This window comes from Carassius carassius, chromosome 43, assembly GCF_963082965.1.
Source record: "Carassius carassius chromosome 43, fCarCar2.1, whole genome shotgun sequence".
In the NCBI taxonomy this organism is placed as follows: Eukaryota; Metazoa; Chordata; class Actinopteri; order Cypriniformes; family Cyprinidae; genus Carassius; species Carassius carassius.
In genome coordinates this window covers 16,677,282-16,694,879 of record NC_081797.1, presented here as the reverse complement: position 1 = coordinate 16,694,879, position 17,598 = coordinate 16,677,282, and the positions used below count along the sequence as shown (strand labels likewise).

General features: G+C 33.0%; 2 protein-coding genes across 4 annotated transcripts; both read right to left on the bottom strand.

The window, feature by feature from the left end:
* Window positions 1-1,746: 1,746 nt before the first annotated feature.
* acot19 (acyl-CoA thioesterase 19) lies at window positions 1,747-9,901 on the bottom strand. The gene is made up of 10 exons (XM_059536001.1): window positions 8,993-9,901; window positions 8,816-8,915; window positions 7,085-7,275; window positions 6,505-6,674; window positions 5,502-5,621; window positions 5,318-5,400; window positions 5,128-5,221; window positions 4,952-5,032; window positions 4,732-4,873; window positions 1,747-2,305 (listed from the first exon to the last, which is right to left on the bottom strand). The coding sequence occupies exons 1-10, from the start codon at window positions 9,180-9,182 to the stop codon at window positions 2,178-2,180; spliced, it is 1,299 nt and encodes a 432-aa protein (XP_059391984.1). The 5' UTR covers window positions 9,183-9,901; the 3' UTR covers window positions 1,747-2,177.
* Window positions 9,902-10,049: 148 nt separating this feature from the next.
* On the bottom strand, window positions 10,050-17,342 carry ubl7a (ubiquitin-like 7a (bone marrow stromal cell-derived)). Of its 3 annotated transcripts, none has more exons than XM_059536002.1 (10): window positions 17,016-17,342; window positions 15,587-15,706; window positions 15,376-15,458; window positions 15,205-15,289; window positions 15,065-15,122; window positions 13,636-13,769; window positions 13,470-13,519; window positions 13,215-13,391; window positions 11,136-11,246; window positions 10,050-10,490 (listed from the first exon to the last, which is right to left on the bottom strand). In XM_059536002.1, the coding sequence occupies exons 1-10, from the start codon at window positions 17,197-17,199 to the stop codon at window positions 10,353-10,355; spliced, it is 1,140 nt and encodes a 379-aa protein (XP_059391985.1). In that variant the 5' UTR covers window positions 17,200-17,342; the 3' UTR covers window positions 10,050-10,352. The 3 variants fall into 3 exon arrangements, with proteins under 3 accessions (XP_059391985.1, XP_059391986.1, XP_059391987.1); XM_059536003.1 differs by having other exon boundaries at window positions 11,136-11,180; XM_059536004.1 differs by lacking the exon at window positions 11,136-11,246.
* Between the last annotated feature and the right edge of the window lie 256 nt (window positions 17,343-17,598).

Genomic DNA, 17,598 nt, shown 5'->3' with positions numbered 1-17,598 from the left:
AAAACAAAACGAAATGAAAAAATATATATTTATTTGTTATTTTTTTCAGTCTGCTTTATACGATTGTAATAATACAAAATATTTATTAAGCGAAATTATTCAAAACGTATTTATTTATCACACATTTACTGTCTACTTTATATAATTAAATATGTATTCTAATATTTATCATACTATTAAAATGTATTAAATTAAAAATTAAAGGTTATATTTGATACAATATAAAATATTTCTTAGTACAATTTTTTTTAAATATTTAAAATCACAATAAAAAATATTTATATGATTAAAATAATGTTATATAATATTTAGTCATATTACTAATCAAAATGTATTACATTTTAAAATGTTTAATATAATACACAAGATAACTTCCTAATAGAATTTTAAAATATAGATTTGTTTCTGTCTGCTTTATATGATTAAAAATATTATATTTATAATATAATTAAAATGTATTACATTTAAAATTGAAATTTTATACATTTCGAGGCTAGCTGTCAGACTTTCCACTTTTCAAGTGCATTTATATTTATTTTTAAAATCCAATTCTACTAAATTAAATTTAAACAGTAAAACACAAGTGCAGAAATGTAAAACGCTAATATACAAATATTTTGTATTTCTGTATAAACATATAACATTTAAAATATGTCACAATAAAATCACAGCTATGTGGCCCCAAACTAATATTTATGACAAAGAGGCTAGTCCTAGGAACACAGTTGTTGTTGTTGTTGTTTTCCATTCAGTTATTATGTGAATGTTTTCCTTCATAGAAGTTCAAATATTTAGTGTAAGAACACACTAGAAAAGCACAGCTGTGATTATGAGATGATCAGCCTCATTCAGCGCATTGACAAATGAGACACATGTTATCGTCAACATCAGACTCGTGCTCTGCTCGTGTGAGACGCATCACCCATCACAGCGGTACTTTGTGACAGCTTTTTGGTATCAAAAGAAGTAAACACACAACTTATCAATTGAAGATAGACAAAAATAAATAAAAACACAAACATTTCATTGATTGCCCTGATAGTTTGATCAAGGAGTCCAACCAGACAGCACACTTTCTGGCTGGAAAAGACCATTGGCATTCGTGCACAAGTGAGATTCAGGGCCAGTGAACCACTAAATTACTCACCGTGTCTTTAATTACTGGAATGCTCATAATTAAGCTCAGGAGTTAAAAAACTAATTAAGAGACAACTAACAGAAACTGAAGGGTAGGCTTGTTATTGACATTTTTATTGCACTACTAGCACACAGAATTAAGAAACTGCTTTCAATTTTATCATCAGTGCAAATAAGATGATCTTCAATAAGTTGCGTAAATGTGAAAAAAATAATGTTTTTGATTAATAAATTGTACTTTAATTGAATTAACATGACCTTGAGTCCAATATCAGTATGTAAAAACATGCCATTTACATTTAAAAAAAAATATATATATATATTTTAGTTCAAACAATTAATCGTGATTAATCGCATTCAAAATAAAACTTTTTGTTTACATAACATATGTGTGTGTACTGTGTATATATATAAATACACACACACAAATATTTTGAAAATATATGTATCTACATGAATATATTTATATTTAGATCATTTATAATATATACACACACACACACATATATATATACACATATATATATATACACATATATATATATATATATATATATAAACAAAAATTTTCTTAAATATCTACATGCATGTGTGTAAATTTATTTTTATATACATAAATATACGCAGTAAACACATATATTATGTAAACAAAAACTTGATGCGATTTATCGCGATTAATCGTTCGACAGCCCTATATTTAAATTTGCACTAATTATTTAAATCAATTAATAAATTAACTTGAAGTATATGAAATATAGATCAATATCTACAATTTGTATTTTAATTAATTATTAATATAATAAGTATTATTAATAATAAAACATTAATTTCCAACAATAATGTATACTTTAATTATTAATTATAAAAATATTATTTACTTTTAAACTAATATTTAAGTTTAATTAATCCATAATTAATTGCAATAATGTAATGCTTTGAAAATGATAATTTACACTATTAATCTCTTCAGTATTGCTGTATAAAAGCACACTGAAGATGAATTAGTCTCACAGTTGTAGATACAGTATATATATAATTGGTTAGCAGCAGTGTGTAGCCTCTCTGCTGTTGTCATAGAGATGCTCCTCAAGAAAAGCCAGAGTTTTCTGCCAGGACTCCTCTTGAGCTCGACTGTGAGGAACCGTCTCTCCACCCCAAAGCACCACCACTACAATACAAAGCAATGTCATCTCAACCTCCTGAAATACAACGCATATGCCAAAAACAGCACATTCATCTATCCATCTGTGTATATGACATCTCACTTCCCGATCATAATGAGATAACAGATGACCCATAGACTAGCCCTTATGTTATATTCCTGGTCAATATGACCCACAGCACATATTTGAGTTGCTGGAAATACTGGTTAAACTCTTTTTAAAAAGAAATTACTTCTTTTTTAGGGTCATGAACATGCCTGCAAAGTTTTGACTCAAATTTCATAGTTTAAGGCAGGAGCAAAGACCTAAAAAATGAATGAATGATATACTTCCCTCTAAAAGTATTTACATTTATGCATTTGGCAGAATTTTTTTTCATGTTTGTGCATTTTGCTGGGAATTGAACGCATGATCTTGGTGTTACTCTACACTTTGATCTTCAGGAAAGCACAAAATCATATATATATATATATATCGAAATATCAAAATTGTACATTAAAAAAGACGTTGTTTATACTATTATAATTCTTTTAGCAAGTACTATTATTTATATAATATTTATCATATTAATTATTAAAAGATATCAAATTCAAAGAATTTATATTTTTTACAATACAAAATATAACTTCTTTAAATTTATGAAAATTAAACAACTAATAGAATTTTTTAAATCATAATTTTATCATATTCATCATTTAAATGTATTAAATTAATTTAAAATGCTATATTTGATATGATAAAGCAAACCAAATATACCAAAATGTATTTATTTATTGACTTACTAGTTGTATTTACACTGTTATGAGACTTGTGCTATTTGTCACTCTCTAGTGAATTTCTCTGGGTGTATTTATTTTTCAAATCCAATTTCTGTATAAACTTAAAATCTGGACTACATGAGCTACTGAATTAAATCAAATATTGAAACTCTGTATAAATGTGAAACATTTAAAAGTTGGCAATCAGTTGCAATAAAAACCTACTGTTCACATTTTTGCGAAAAATAAATGTTTAAGGAACGTTGTTTTATCAGTCTTTTCAACAACTATTTTTCAAGATTTATAACTCTATTCAACAACTGTTTATATAACTATGACTGTATTTGTCTGAAAGAGCTTGCATAAAAAAAATCATTTACAACCAGGATGGTTTGAGGGTGAGCAAATCTTAAAAATTCATGCTTTCTTATATTTAGTCTTAAGTATACATTTTTCGAATTTAGTTTTATACATGACTAAAATTGAGATTTATAAAAATAATCTGAAAGCTGAAAACTGAAAAGCTTTCCTTTGATGTATGGTTTATTCAGATCGGACAGTATATGGGCGAGATACAAATATTCGAAAATCTGGAATCTGAGGGTGCAAAAAAAAAATCTAAATACTAAAAAAAATTACCTTTACATTTTTCCAAATGAAAAATTTAGCAATGTATATTATTAATCAAAAGTTAAGTTTAACGGTAAGAAATTTACAAAATATCTTCATGGAACATGATCTTTACTTAATATCCTAATGATTTTTGGCATAAAAGAAAAAGAATATAATTTTGACCCATACAGTGTTTTTTTGGCTATTGCTGCAAATATACCCCAGCGACTTAAGACTGGTTTTGTGCTCCAGGGTCACAAATATATAGGTGCATCTAAAAAAATTGGCATATCATGAAAAAGTTAATTATTTTTTAACTTATTTCAAAAAGTGAAACTTTCATATTCTAGATCCATTTCATGTAAAGTAAAACATTTCAAATGTTTTTTGCTTTACTTTTGATTAGAGCTTACAGCAAAAATCCAGTATCTATATTTGAGTCTCATTAAATGACCATCCCTACATTATAAATTCTGGATATCTCTTGTTCTTTGAAACCACAATAAGTCACAGAAGAGTCACAGAAGGTCATTACTGAAAGGACTGGCTGTTCACAGAGTGCTGTATCAAAGCATATTAAATGCAATGTTGACTGAAAGGAAGGAATTGGGTAGGAAAAGGTGCACAAGCAACAGGGATGACTGCAAGCTTGAGAATACTGTCAAGCAAAGCTGATTCAAACACTTGGGAGAGATTCACAAGGAGTGAACTGAAGCTGGAGTCAGTGCATCAAGAGTCACCACATTCAGACATCTTTAGGAAAAGAGCTACCAAGCCACCTCTGAAACAGAAACAACGTCAGAAGCATTTCACCTGGGCTAAGAAGAAAAAGAACTGGACTGTTGCTCAGTGCTCCAAAGTCCTCTTTTCAGATAAAAGGCAAATTTAGCATTTCATTTGGAAATCAAGGTCTGGAGTCTGGAGGAAGACTGGGGAGGCACAGAATCCAAGCTGCTTCAAGTCAAGTGTAAGTTTCCCAAGTCAGTGATGATTGTACCCCTAATTTTAACATAACACAAGGGCTAACAACTGGCTTGATTCTACATGCATTAGACTTTCACCTTTGGTCTTTGCCTCCAGTAGCTTGAAGTCACTGAATCGGATGTGAGGGCTATAGGGCGGCTCAATAAGGTGACCCGTTCCAGGATACGAGAGAACCGTTAGGAGGCGACTGTTCCCAGCCTTTTCCATCATCTCCTTCATCTGTCGAACAGGGAATGAGATTGGCTCAATCACTGGCCTTAGATGAAACCTTTTAATGTATTAAACGGATCGACTCACATCCGCTGCAGATTCTGAAGCCGGCCCGTTTTGATCATCCTCTCCAACAATTAATAAAACAGGACATTTGATCTCACCCATCTGGTCAAAACATGAATTGCAAGCATATGACTCTTCGTAGTACAAAACTGAATATTATATACCGATTACAAAGTAAATGCATCATTCTCATATACCTTAACTTTCTTGGAAGGGTCGTCTGGTACCGGCAGCAATAGATCCCGCCAAATTATTCTCATCTTTTCATCATAACGGATTTTGTCTACATTCCTTGGTGTTGACAGAATAACCGTCATTCTTAGTATGTAGTTTGTATAATGTAATCCATCTTAATAATGCCTGCTTTGTGAAAATGGTGTTTCTTACTGTTGTAGTGCTGCATAGACATCCGCCAAAGATCCTTTGTGTGGCATGATGTGACTCCCGCTCACACAAACCACACACCTGGGCTGCAAAGTTCCCATCAAAAAACAGAAAAATACATTGTATAACTGTATCTGCATCAAATCTCCACTGTATTGATGTAAATGAGAATTTATGAGTTTTTTACCTCTAAAATTTGTGAGTATGTGGTCAAACCCAGTGTTACAGACACACCAAATGACATCCCCATCACTGCCACTCTGTCTGGACGAACTTTGGGGTGTTTTTGTAGAAATTTAAACGCAGTCTGAAAAACAGATATATATCTGATGTGCTTTAAATACTTTCAAGGTATATATTAGGGTATATACCTTATTTTCCCTCTGCAATGTGAAAATCAAATTGTAAGAAATATAAACAAATACATTTTAAATGAATAGACGAATTAAAATTCAACATCCATTTAATTCATCTCCAATTTAATTAAATATTATTATTTAATTTACATATACCTGAATTATTTTAGAATCACGTCAGCGTTAACAAACATTAAATAATGTCAGATTAGTTAATGTATACACAAATTGGTAGTAGAAATTTCATTTCATTTTTATAAATATATTTTCATATACACAACTGGCCAAAAGTTTAGAATAAGATTTTTTTATGTTTTTAAAAAAAAAGTATTTTATGTTTGCCAAGGCTGCGTTTATTTGATTATCAATACAGTAAAACATTAATATTGTAAAATATTTTTTGCTGCTTAATATTTTTGTGAAATCTGTTGTTTGTTTTTGTTTTTTTTGCTTGCTTTTTAGGAACAAAAACTTTTGAAAGCTAGTGCATCACAATTTTATTACAAAATTATGAAGTAGCACAACTATTGATAATAATAATGTTTCTTGAGCAGCAAATCAGAATGATTTCAGATGGATCATGTGAAACTGAAGACTAGAGTACTGAAGCTTAAAATTCAGCTTTGCATCACATTAATAAATTACATTTTACTGAAAACATTTATTTTAAATTATAATCGAATTTTACTGATCATGCTCTATTTTTGATCAAAGTAATGCAGTCTTGGTAAGTATAAGAGATCTTAATTATTCCAAATTTCTGACAAGAATTACTTACCTATCAGTTAATCAGAATATTTAGGTATTTTTAGTTGTTGTGACGCACACATGTACCTCAAAGTAGGTGTTGTCCACGTGATGGAGTTTTCCCTCAGCTGTCAGGATCCCGATGTACTCCAGAGCCAGTGAGACATAGCCGTGGGATGCCATGAGCGCGGAGCGATACTCAACACGACCTCCCTGCCCTCCACACAGGTCCAGCACAGCAGGAAAGGGGCCAGGACCTGCATTACAAAACCACACGCATATGAACAGAGAGTCCCTCAAGTCTCTGTAAAAGTAGACAGAATGTACAATGATTTACATTCATCTAAATGTACAAGGTCAAATAAACGCCTCTCCTGTGGCACAATAAAAATACATGTTTTGTGTTGATTCTGAATGTTTTGAATTGAATCCTTCACTTTTGTTCATTTTAATGCATCACTGTAAAATAAAAGTATTAATTTCCTTAACAAATGACAGTATAAATATATTTATATTATAATTGAATATATGTTAATACATGTTCTAAACTGGCATATTATGTTATTTATTATATTTCTGTTATTAGATTAAATATTTTTTTTTAATTATTGCAAATCCTATACTAATGATATATGGGCAAAGACTGCATCTAATTGCTAATCCATACCTGGAGGAATGAAGAGTGTCCCCTTTATCCCCCCCTCTGTCACTTCGACCCTCTGGACCTCAGGGGTCAAATACCAGCGCTCAGCTGTAGCTGATGTGAGGGGGGTGTGATACTTAAAGACCCTAGCAAGGTGTCCTTCATACACAGAAAACGTCACTTTAACGGGTGTCTGGACATTGATCTTCCGAAATCTGTCAATTCAAATTAGAATAATCTGTCAAATTCAGTGCATGACGGTAAAAGATTTTAAAAAATACTAGACTGTGTGCATAACAGATTTAATTAGGGATAGAATCACAATTTTATGAAGCATTGTAAAAACTCCTGGGTAATGTAGTTTTTCACCAGGGATTCCGCTGTTAAACAGGGCTATTTAAAACATAAGTTGAAAAGTTGCAAACTGAAATATTGAACAACAAAAGCATATTAAATGGATAATTCTCCCAAAAATGAAAATTCCTTCATTAATCACCCTCATATTGTTCCAAACCCGTAAGACCTTCATTCATATTCGGACGACAAATTAAGATTTAATTTTTTTATGAAATCCGAGAGCTTTTGACCCTGCATAGACAGCAAGGGTACTACCACGATCAAGACCCAGAAATATAGTAAGGACATCTTTAAAATGGTCCATGTGACATCAGTGGTTCAACTGTAAACAAGACACAGCGCCTGCGTGTTCAGTGTCAGCAGCATCAGTTGCATGCATCATTTGCATGTAGAAAATTACGCGCATGCATCATGATACGATCCAGAATTGCACCCTAAGGCCAGGGTGACGTGTCAGAGAGCTCTCGGATTTCATCAACAATCTTAATTTGTGTTCCGAAGATGAACGAAGGGTTTGGAATGACATGAGGGTGTGATTTATGATATAATTTTCATTTTGGGTAAACTAACCCTTTTACAATTTCCCTAAGAAGAAAATGAATGGTATTTTGGTCTATTGCACTATATTGACAATGGTCCTTTTATTCCCATTTAATAATTATTATTATTATAATATTAGCACTTTTATGATCAAATTTCAGTTTACAAAGAAAAATAACACGGCTCGGCTCGGTGTTCATCTTCAGTTCTCTCTTCACAGCAGTTCAGTCAGTGTACTGTTTGAGTAAATGAATTACTCCGGGATATTGGTTTGTTTGAACTCAGAGGGAGTGTCAGCCACATTAAAAAAGTTAACAGCTTAAGTCATTTGTGGATTAATGCGTATTAGAGATGTGAACCGTTTAAAATGATTCCGTTTGATTTGGTGAACTGAATGATTCGTTCGCGAACCGGATATCCAGACTGCTTTGTTTTGAACTCTCTCTCACCACAGACACGGAAGAGAAGACAATGCTGATTAATATCGTCGTTTTTGCTATTTTTGGACCAAAATGTATTTTCGATGCTTCAAAAATTCTAACTGACCCTCTGATGTCACATGGACTACTTTGATGATGTTTTTCTTACCTTTCTGGACATGGACAGTATACCGTACACACAGCTTCAATGGAGGGACTGAGAGCTCTCGGACTAAATCTAAAATATCTTAAACTCTGTTCTGAAGATGAACAGAGGTGTTACTGGTTTGGAACAACATGAGGGTGAGTTATTAATGACATAATTTTGCTATCTGGCTGAACTAACCCTTTAATTTAAGGTGAACTGCCCCTTTAAATTAGAAGTTCATGCACACAAAGCGGTTGTTTATCGCTCGCTGTATTAATTAACGTTTCTTACCGGCGACCTGGTTTACTTTCAGGAACAGGTCTCATACTCCACAGCAGACCCATGCCTTCAACTCCTTCAAATGTCCCGCCAAGACTTTTATCTCTGGAAACTGTGTATTACTAATTAAGTAAACCCCTTTAGAATCCAAACTGTGATTGTGTGAAGGTTTAAGATGAAGTAGTGTACCTTTAACAGTCCCTGAGGAGTCGCTGGTGTAGCGGCCGAGTGATTCCCAATCGTCTCCATCTTCAGAGCGAATCAGTGCATGGAGAGTGATCCTATAATCAGCAGGCAACTGCTTTACTTCTACCTCGGTTTTTTCATCAACCAAGCAGCTTGAAGGATGAACATAGAGTACAGGGCCGTGCTGTTCCATGTTATACCTCAAAAATGACCTCTGGAGAAAGTCTGAATGAATCCAAACTGTGGCAGAGGCTTTTATAAAAGGTTTAAGCTGGTTATTGTCCTATAAGGACCGAGGTTCACACAGACAGCTCCTTATTTGGACCTGAAGTCCATAGATAAACAAGCCCATAAAAACGTAACAGGTTATGAAACTGATGATAAAGTCTTCTGTAGATAGTGTGACCAAAGTGAAAGGATTTCCTGCCATAAAACTTTACTAATTTTAGGACACTGAAATGTACAAAATAATCAGGTCTGTAGAAAAATTGGGAATGCTGTAGTCTTCTAAAGAGGGAATTGTTGTTTGTTTACCTATTAATTATTTACTATCGTTTAAAGCAAATAAATAATGCAATCAAATCTTGATATTAATATCATTATGGTGGTTTTTGTTCTTAAAACAGCTGTTCTTTTTGTTATATAGTGATACACATTGTTGCAATTTGCGATTAGAAAAACACATTTTAATAGAAATAGCGTATAATCATAAAACTAGGATTAATATTCTGCTCATTCATAAAGGTTAATGCAAACCATCACCGCTTGTTTCAATATGAATATATTTAATATATACATTTTAATTTAAAAAATGTGTTTTTTTTATCAATATTTATTTTGCTGAGGTTGATTTATGCACTAATTTTCCAGTTGTGAAATGCTGTTGTTTCACTGGAAGATCAAGCTAGAGTATGACATTTTATTTCAAAATTAGGAGGTCGAAAATAAATAAACACAATGAAACATTTATGGATAAATCATTAACATGCATTTATAAAACCATTCCATTTCCATTTCATGCCAAGAGTCATTCTTTGCACACAACTACAGAGCACCAGACTTTATGATATTTATGGAAGATTTTAATTAATGACAAAAATAAACCATAACAATGATTGTCTGAACATCAAACTTTAGCTTTTAGCTATCAATATCTATGGAGCTGAACACATTTAATTAACACAGCAGAAGTGATATATTGTAACGTGTGCCCTAAACTAGACTTATTCTCCAAACAGCTGATAGCACCGCATTCAATGTACATGAATAAAAGACCAAACATAAGTTAGAAATAAACCACACTTTCAAATAGATAATTAAAATACTGAATATGTAGTGGTAACGTTTTACTTCAGAAAATGATTCATGGTGCGCCTCTGGCGAATATGAGCTCCAGGGCCGCTTGGATGTCTCCGCCGGTGGCCTGCAGGGCTCTCAGGATGAGCTCCTCGTCACGGATGCCCATGTCCCGCAGCTGCTGGAGCTGCGACTGCCACTGATTCTACACATTATCAAACAGAGTCACTCCAGAATCAGTAATGCCACTTTAACAAAGAAAAGTGATATTGTGGTCAGACTCCACTGCATATAAAAAACAACAGGATGCATATACCAAGGGTTCACACAAAACAAGGGGAGTCCTCCTTTAGTTACTATGCCGCCCGCAGTTGGATTCAGCTTCCAGAAGAGACCAGATTTGTTAAAGCACTAGTCACATTTAAATCTAGACTTAAAACTCATCTGTGTAGCTGTGCATTTATTGAATGAGCACTGTGCAATGTCCGAACTGATTGCACTATATTTTCAGTTTTTTTATTTTATGTAAAATCATTTTCTAACTGTTTTAAATTCATTTTAAATAAGTAATTTATTTAATAATTGTAAAAGTTTTAAAATTGCTTGTTTTATTCTTATTATTTTTCTTCTTTATTATTTTACTTTCTTTTATGTAAAGCACTTTGAATTACCATTGTGTACGAAATGTGCTATATAAATAAACTTGCCTTGCATGCAAATCAAGCTGTGCTAACAAGCAGAGGAAGAATGCATGCATTTTTCTCCGACATCTCTATTTGAAGGGCTGACCATGGACTCTATAAAGATGAATCTGGTGTAAAATGTCACTGGATGTCCGGTGGTTACTCACGTGTAAGCTGGAGATGCTGGACACCTGCAGGGCCTGCTGCAGTGCCTGGTTAAACAGGTCATTGGTTATAGGAGTACCTGCAGGGTTTGGGGACGTTCCTGAAGAGGGCCCCTGTCACAGATGTATTCGCTTTATAAATTAGTGTATGCAAATCTAAAACATTATAGACGCAGTAATGGTTACATTCCAGTTGATAACAATTATTATCATTACTGTTTGTTAAAGGGTTAGTTCACCCAAAAATGAAAATTAGGCCATTAATTATTCACCCTCAAGGCATCCTAGGTGTATATGACTTTCTTCTTTCAGACGAATCCAGTCGGGGTTATATTAAAAATGGTCTTTGAGCTTTCAAGTTGTTTCATGCCACTCAGCGGGTGTTGCACTTCATCAGTCCAAAAGAAGTATAATAAAAATCTATAAAAGAAAAGTGTCTCACATAGCTCCGGGGGGTGAATAAAGGCCTCCTGTAGCAAATTGATGCACTTTTGTAAGAAAAATATCCATATTCAAAACATAATAATCACTTTAATGTAGCTTGCGCTCACTGTTGTAAACAGAAGCAGTTCTGGGAGCATGACGTATGGAGGTCGGTGTTGCGCATGCGCCGGTGAGTCTCAAGAAAACCAACGTTTGTTAACAGGAGCAAAGGAAGCAAAGTTTCCTTACTTTAGCAAAGAAAAACCAGTCTCCCTTTGGCTTATATTGAAATCCTCCGATATTTTTCTTTACAAATCATCGTTTTGTATATCTAATCAGTGACCGTTGTTTTCTTTTGATCTTTCCGCTGTGTTTCTGTGTAACTTCTGAGCGGTGCATGCGCAGCGCAGCGGTGACCTTCTTACAAAAACACATTGATTTGCTACAGAAGGCCTTTGTTCACCCCCCGGAGCCATGTGAGACACTTTTTATTAAGGATGAGTGCTTTTGATTTGACTTCTTTTGGACTGATGCATGCAACACCCGCTGAGTGGCATTAAACAACTTGAAAGCTCAAAGACCATTTTTAATATAACCCCGACTGGATTCGTCTGAAAGAAGAACGTCATATACAACTAGGATGAATTGAGGGCGAGTATTTTATGGCCTAATTTTCATTTTTTGGTGAACTAACTTTAAGTAGTTCTGATATTAAGGGGTCACAACTTAGTTTTCAACTAAAAACTGAAAACCTTGTACGCGTTTTGGCTACTCATTTACAAGAAAACAGAATTTTGGCGGCTAAAAATGCAAACTTTGGAAAAGTGCAAGTTTTTGAAAACAATACCTTTTAGTTACAAACACTTTTGTGAAACATTTGTGCTTGCATATTATATGTGTGCATAGATATGTGGGCAGGTCCATAGTGTTTCTTTACAAAGTGAAATTCGCATATGCGTATGAACTGGGATCATTCTGCCGTTTTGTCTATACACAAAGCTTTTTCGGAAAAACATGTCTGCTTTTGATATATTGTTGTCATGTAAATGAACCCTACATTTTATTACTGCTTTAATTAAATTTAATATAAAACTAAAATCTATAATTTATATATTAAGTGAATATTAGAATGAAGGCTGGAATAATGGCTGCTGAAAATTCAGCTTCACCATCGCAGGAATGAATGATTAAATTGTTCAAATTATTAAAAAAGAAAACAAATATAAAAAAAAATGTGATCAAATGCACCCTTGGTGTACAAAGAGACTGTTTCAAAAACATAAAATAAAATAAAAATCCTACAACAAATGTTTGAATTGTTGTATACATTTTGCCACACACGTTTTGCTACATGTCATGCATTACTTTCCTAAAATATTAGTAATAGTAACTAGATAACATTACTTTTTATGGAGAAACACAATATTGTAACGCATTACTATTAAAATACTGTTTAAAGTACTGTTTTAAATTACACAATACTGTTGGCAAATAACACTGTTTTATATACTGACCAAAGCTTTATGCGCATTTGGTGCTTGATTAATTATAATTTTAGGCCTGATTGTGTGTATATATATTTAATAATTTAGTGGACATTTTTCCACCTTTTTGCAACCGTACTCTGTGTGGACCCAGTATTGCTGAAGTGTCCTGTACCTGGTTTCCTGTAGTTGGTGTAGCAGCGCTGCTCTCAGGGGTGCTGGCGAGGGCCAGAGCGGTGGCCAGCTCACTTTGAGTGATGGGTCTGGGGCCCACAGCGCCGTTATAGCCGAGCGAAGCTGGCCTCATGCCGCCCAAACCACTAGCAAGAGTGGACGGCCCACCGCGATTCCCCTACAGATGATAAACTGGCTTAGGATCCAGTACTATTAATGCACTATTCCTAATGAAGAACAGTAAATCATGACAAACCGACTGGAAGTCCTCCTCATCATCAGACATGCCTTCAAAGAGGAAACCTCCTGTAGATTAAAAAACGTTTATGCATAAAAACTTCTATGGATCACCAAAATGACCCGTCACATTATGTAAATGGTAGGCAGTTTTTCACTTAAATTGCGTTTAAATGGACACCCACCTGGCATGTCACTGTAAGAGCTAGAAGACACGTTTCTGGAGGAGCCGGCGCTCTGTTGGGGCGGCACACTGCCAGCCACCGAGTGCAGCACCAGGATGATGGCATTTACCAGCGCCGGGTGGGAATTGGCCAATCTGGGGAGACAGTTAAACTCAGGGTATCGTTTGCTTTAACCCAAAGTGCACCACATGATTCAAATGCCACATTCTGAAGTGTTAATCCTTGGATTCAACAGTAAGTCAACACAATATGGTGTTCACAACCGTTCTACAATGTGACATCAGCCCAAATGTTTAGTTTTAAAACAAAATAAATAATTTATTGTGATTAATTATTATAAAATCAGTACCAGACAAACTTGACTGCTTATGCTTTAAATAAGACAAATATAAATTCAATCTAAATATGAATTTATTTTCTATAAAATAAATTGTTTTATTATTATTTCAAGATTGATTAATAATAATAATAATAATAATTATAACATTACTGATGATACTAATATTATTATTAATAATAATTGAAACAATATTAGTTAAATTAATTACTATTATAATAATACTGATTAATTAATAATATTATTGATTTATTTAATCTTATATATTATATTATTGTTATATTACAATTATTATTATTGCATTAGTTAATATATTATTGTGGACCATGTATATTGGGGATAATAACATTACTGATTTATTATTAACATTATTATTATTTCAACGTTGATTAAATAATAATAACAACAACATAATAATAATAATAAAGTAGTAATAAGGTAGTAAATAATAAAACTTTAGTAGTAGTAGTAGTAGTAGTATTCCTGATAGAAGTAATATTATTTATAATTTTAATATAACACTGATTCATTAATAATAATGTTATGTATTTATCATTAATTATATATATATTATATATTTGATTATTATATTACAATAATTATTATTATTGTATCATTATATCAGTTAATAAACTGTTATTGCATTATCTAATTAATTAATATAAATATTACTGATTTATTATTATTGATGTATTATTATTATTATTTTACATATAACATTGATTTATTGATAATGATTATTATTATTGTTGTTATGTTTATTTTGAATTGCTAAATTATTATAATTATTTTATTAATATTGATTAATTACCAATATAATTACTGATTTTTTTATTATTGACGTTGTTTCTCTTATTAGTGATAGTAATAATAATAATAATAATAATTAATAATATTACTAAGAAAACAACAACAATAATTATTGTTATTAATATTTATTAGTTTATTACAACCCATTTATTTGCTGCTGCAGTTGTTTTATTATTTTTTACATAAAACTATATATTGTTGCTGTTAGTAATTAGTACTTCTAATAACAATCATATTTATTTATTTACTCTGGATCAGTTGTATGTAATGATGCTCACTCACGTGTCAAGCATGTTTGGGTCGGTGAATTGTACGAAGAGGTCTTTGTCTTGAAGAACCCCTACAGATAAAGTCAACACACATGAATAAGTCTTCAACACGTCTCCCATCACAAATCCCTTGTGTCTGCACTCATACAGTACCCAGAGCCACAGGATCGCTGCTCAGCCCAGGTGTTGCCACGATGATCTGGTCCAGGGATTCCCTATTGTTCAGCATCTTGAACACCTGGAAAGAGTGAACAGCTACTCAAACATGTTCCCATGGATCCCGAAGCAGCAGCAGAGATCTGTATGCTGCTCTAGTCAACCTACTGAGTCTCTGTATGCAGTGCTGGTGTGAAGAGCTGCCTGCAAGACACGAAACTCCCTCGCAGCCGCAACCTTGTCCACTGGCTCTATAGAAGAACATAGAGGAAGAAATAATGGACTGTGTTCATGGAGCACTTCTGTTTTTTTTAGGCTTGACTAGTGTCCATCTTTATCTCTATTCTTTGTGTTCCTGAAGATCGTAAACACGACTCACCAGGACGGATCTCAGGCTCGGGCCAAGACTTTCTCAGGATGTGCACAGTGGATCCCGACTGAATCCCATAGGACTCCAGAGTCAAGTCATCCTTTAGCTTTCTGCCACAGTACACTAATTCTGTAATGCATGAAGATAATGGGACAACTGTTTGCAATCTTGTCAAGATTCCTCTAGGGGTTATTCCCAGAATTGATTAATTTTGTTATTTTTCTTTTTTTATTGTTGGAAACATGAAACTCTTTTGAAGTGTGTTAAGATTTAATCACAAAAGGGACACATTTACGTTTTTAAAAGTCATAGTTCCAGCTCCATGATTTAAATCCTATTATATATAGTTATATTATATATTGCAGAATTTTTTTTAACAAATGAGATACAAAATTTCCACCCCATTAAGGGGAAAAACAATAGTCTAATATAATTATAATATAAATCTAAAATAATGTGTCCCTTATTTGTCCCTTATAGTATCAGTTATATTTTGTTGATAGTCAAAAAAAAAAAAAAAAACTTTTGCAATTATTTGACTGTTTACTATTTAAACCATAAAATGCCATTCTACTAATAAGTTTGGAAACACTTTACTTGATGTCTTTAAATATATAATGCTATTTAATTATGTCTTGCAATTTAGATTTAAATGCATTTATATTAACTATTACAATTATAATACATTTAATACCTATAAATTCATCTTAAGTAAACAATAAAAAAATGCAGCAGGAAATCTGCAAATAATATGGATTTTAACCATTATTTAAATTTAGATTCGAAATTTATAATAAATAATTAATAAAGCTGGAATAGATACTAGTAATTATTAGAAAGTTATTAGTAACCAGGAAATAGGTAGAGTACTATTACCCAATGAACAGTTACTAGCAAAATTGTAATTGATAGCAGAAACAATTGCATTACAAACTAGACAAAAGTGATTAGTTAATATCTGAACCATGAAGAATTCAAAGCATTTTTGTCAACATGCTATATATATTGATATAGCAATGGAATATTTCTCTTGGACTATTATACTATCTATTAGCAAAGCAATAAGTATACTAGTATCTCATAGACAATAAAACTGAAAGACAGTCACCAAATAAAAATCATTAAGACTAATAAGCGCTAGTAAAATAACAGTAAATAATAATATAATAATTGGCGCTAGTAAAATAATAAATAAGCACTAGGCTGCAGGAAAACCTAAAAATAGGCTTAAAATAACGGGCTAAATAAAACAAAACCGTTATTTAGTTACCTGAATGCCTTTAAATGATTTTAATTTGACCTTGAGGGCCACATCAAATCATAACATTTAAATAAAGGCTCTACGTTAGTGTTTTTAATCAGTTCAAATGCGACAGCATTAATAATGCCATACTGTCGTCTAGTATTACAATGAGTCATGCTTCGCATTATATGTTACCTATGAGCTCAGGATCTGGTATGGCATCTGTGATCTGAGCTGAGACCAGCTGCTTGAGAGTGGAGACCCGATACTCTCCGGGAGGAACATCTCCAGGCTCAGTGTCGGGGAACTGCAGCACGGATTTGGGGAGAGAAGGCTGATCCAGCAGCTTGAGAGACAGACGCCACTCTGACAGCGCCATGGAGCTGCACGGACTACAGACGAGGGGCTTTCTCTGACAACGACGAATATATCTATCAATATTACAAACGCTGTCTGTCTTTGAAATAAACAGTATATATCATGCGACTGTTTTCATCCGCACACCATGACGTCACGCAGGAAAGATGGGGGTTGTGGGAATTGTAGTTTTCCTGATGTGTTCAAGGCTGTAGTTCTCGCATGTGAACAGAGAGGGCATTGTAGCTACGAAGCGGAGGTTATTTAAAAAATAAAAATATGTAAAAAATGTATTTTATTTTAAAAATATAAAAAAATAAAGCGGTTTTAAATAGCCAAGTATGTCTTTTAGAGAACCCACGAGCAGGGTTATTAAAAACAAAAACCATACGAAGCATTTATGTTCAAGTCAAGTCTGCTT

Coding starts and splice junctions, on each gene's coding strand:
- acot19 (XM_059536001.1), bottom strand. CDS start 9,182: ATGGAACAGCACGGCCCTGTACTCTATGTTCATCCTTCAAGCTGCTTG. Junction 5,622..6,504: donor TGGACAACACCTACTTTGAG/GTACATGTGTGC, acceptor TCTGTTTTTCAG/ACTGCGTTTAAATTTCTACA. Junction 5,401..5,501: donor CATACTCACAAATTTTAGAG/GTAAAAAACTCA, acceptor GGAACTTTGCAG/CCCAGGTGTGTGGTTTGTGT.
- ubl7a (XM_059536002.1), bottom strand. CDS start 17,199: ATGGCGCTGTCAGAGTGGCGTCTGTCTCTCAAGCTGCTGGATCAGCCT. Junction 15,707..17,015: donor ACCAGATCCTGAGCTCATAG/GTAACATATAAT, acceptor CATGCATTACAG/AATTAGTGTACTGTGGCAGA. Junction 10,491..11,135: donor CCAGCATCTCCAGCTTACAC/GTGAGTAACCAC, acceptor GATAATGTGTAG/AATCAGTGGCAGTCGCAGCT.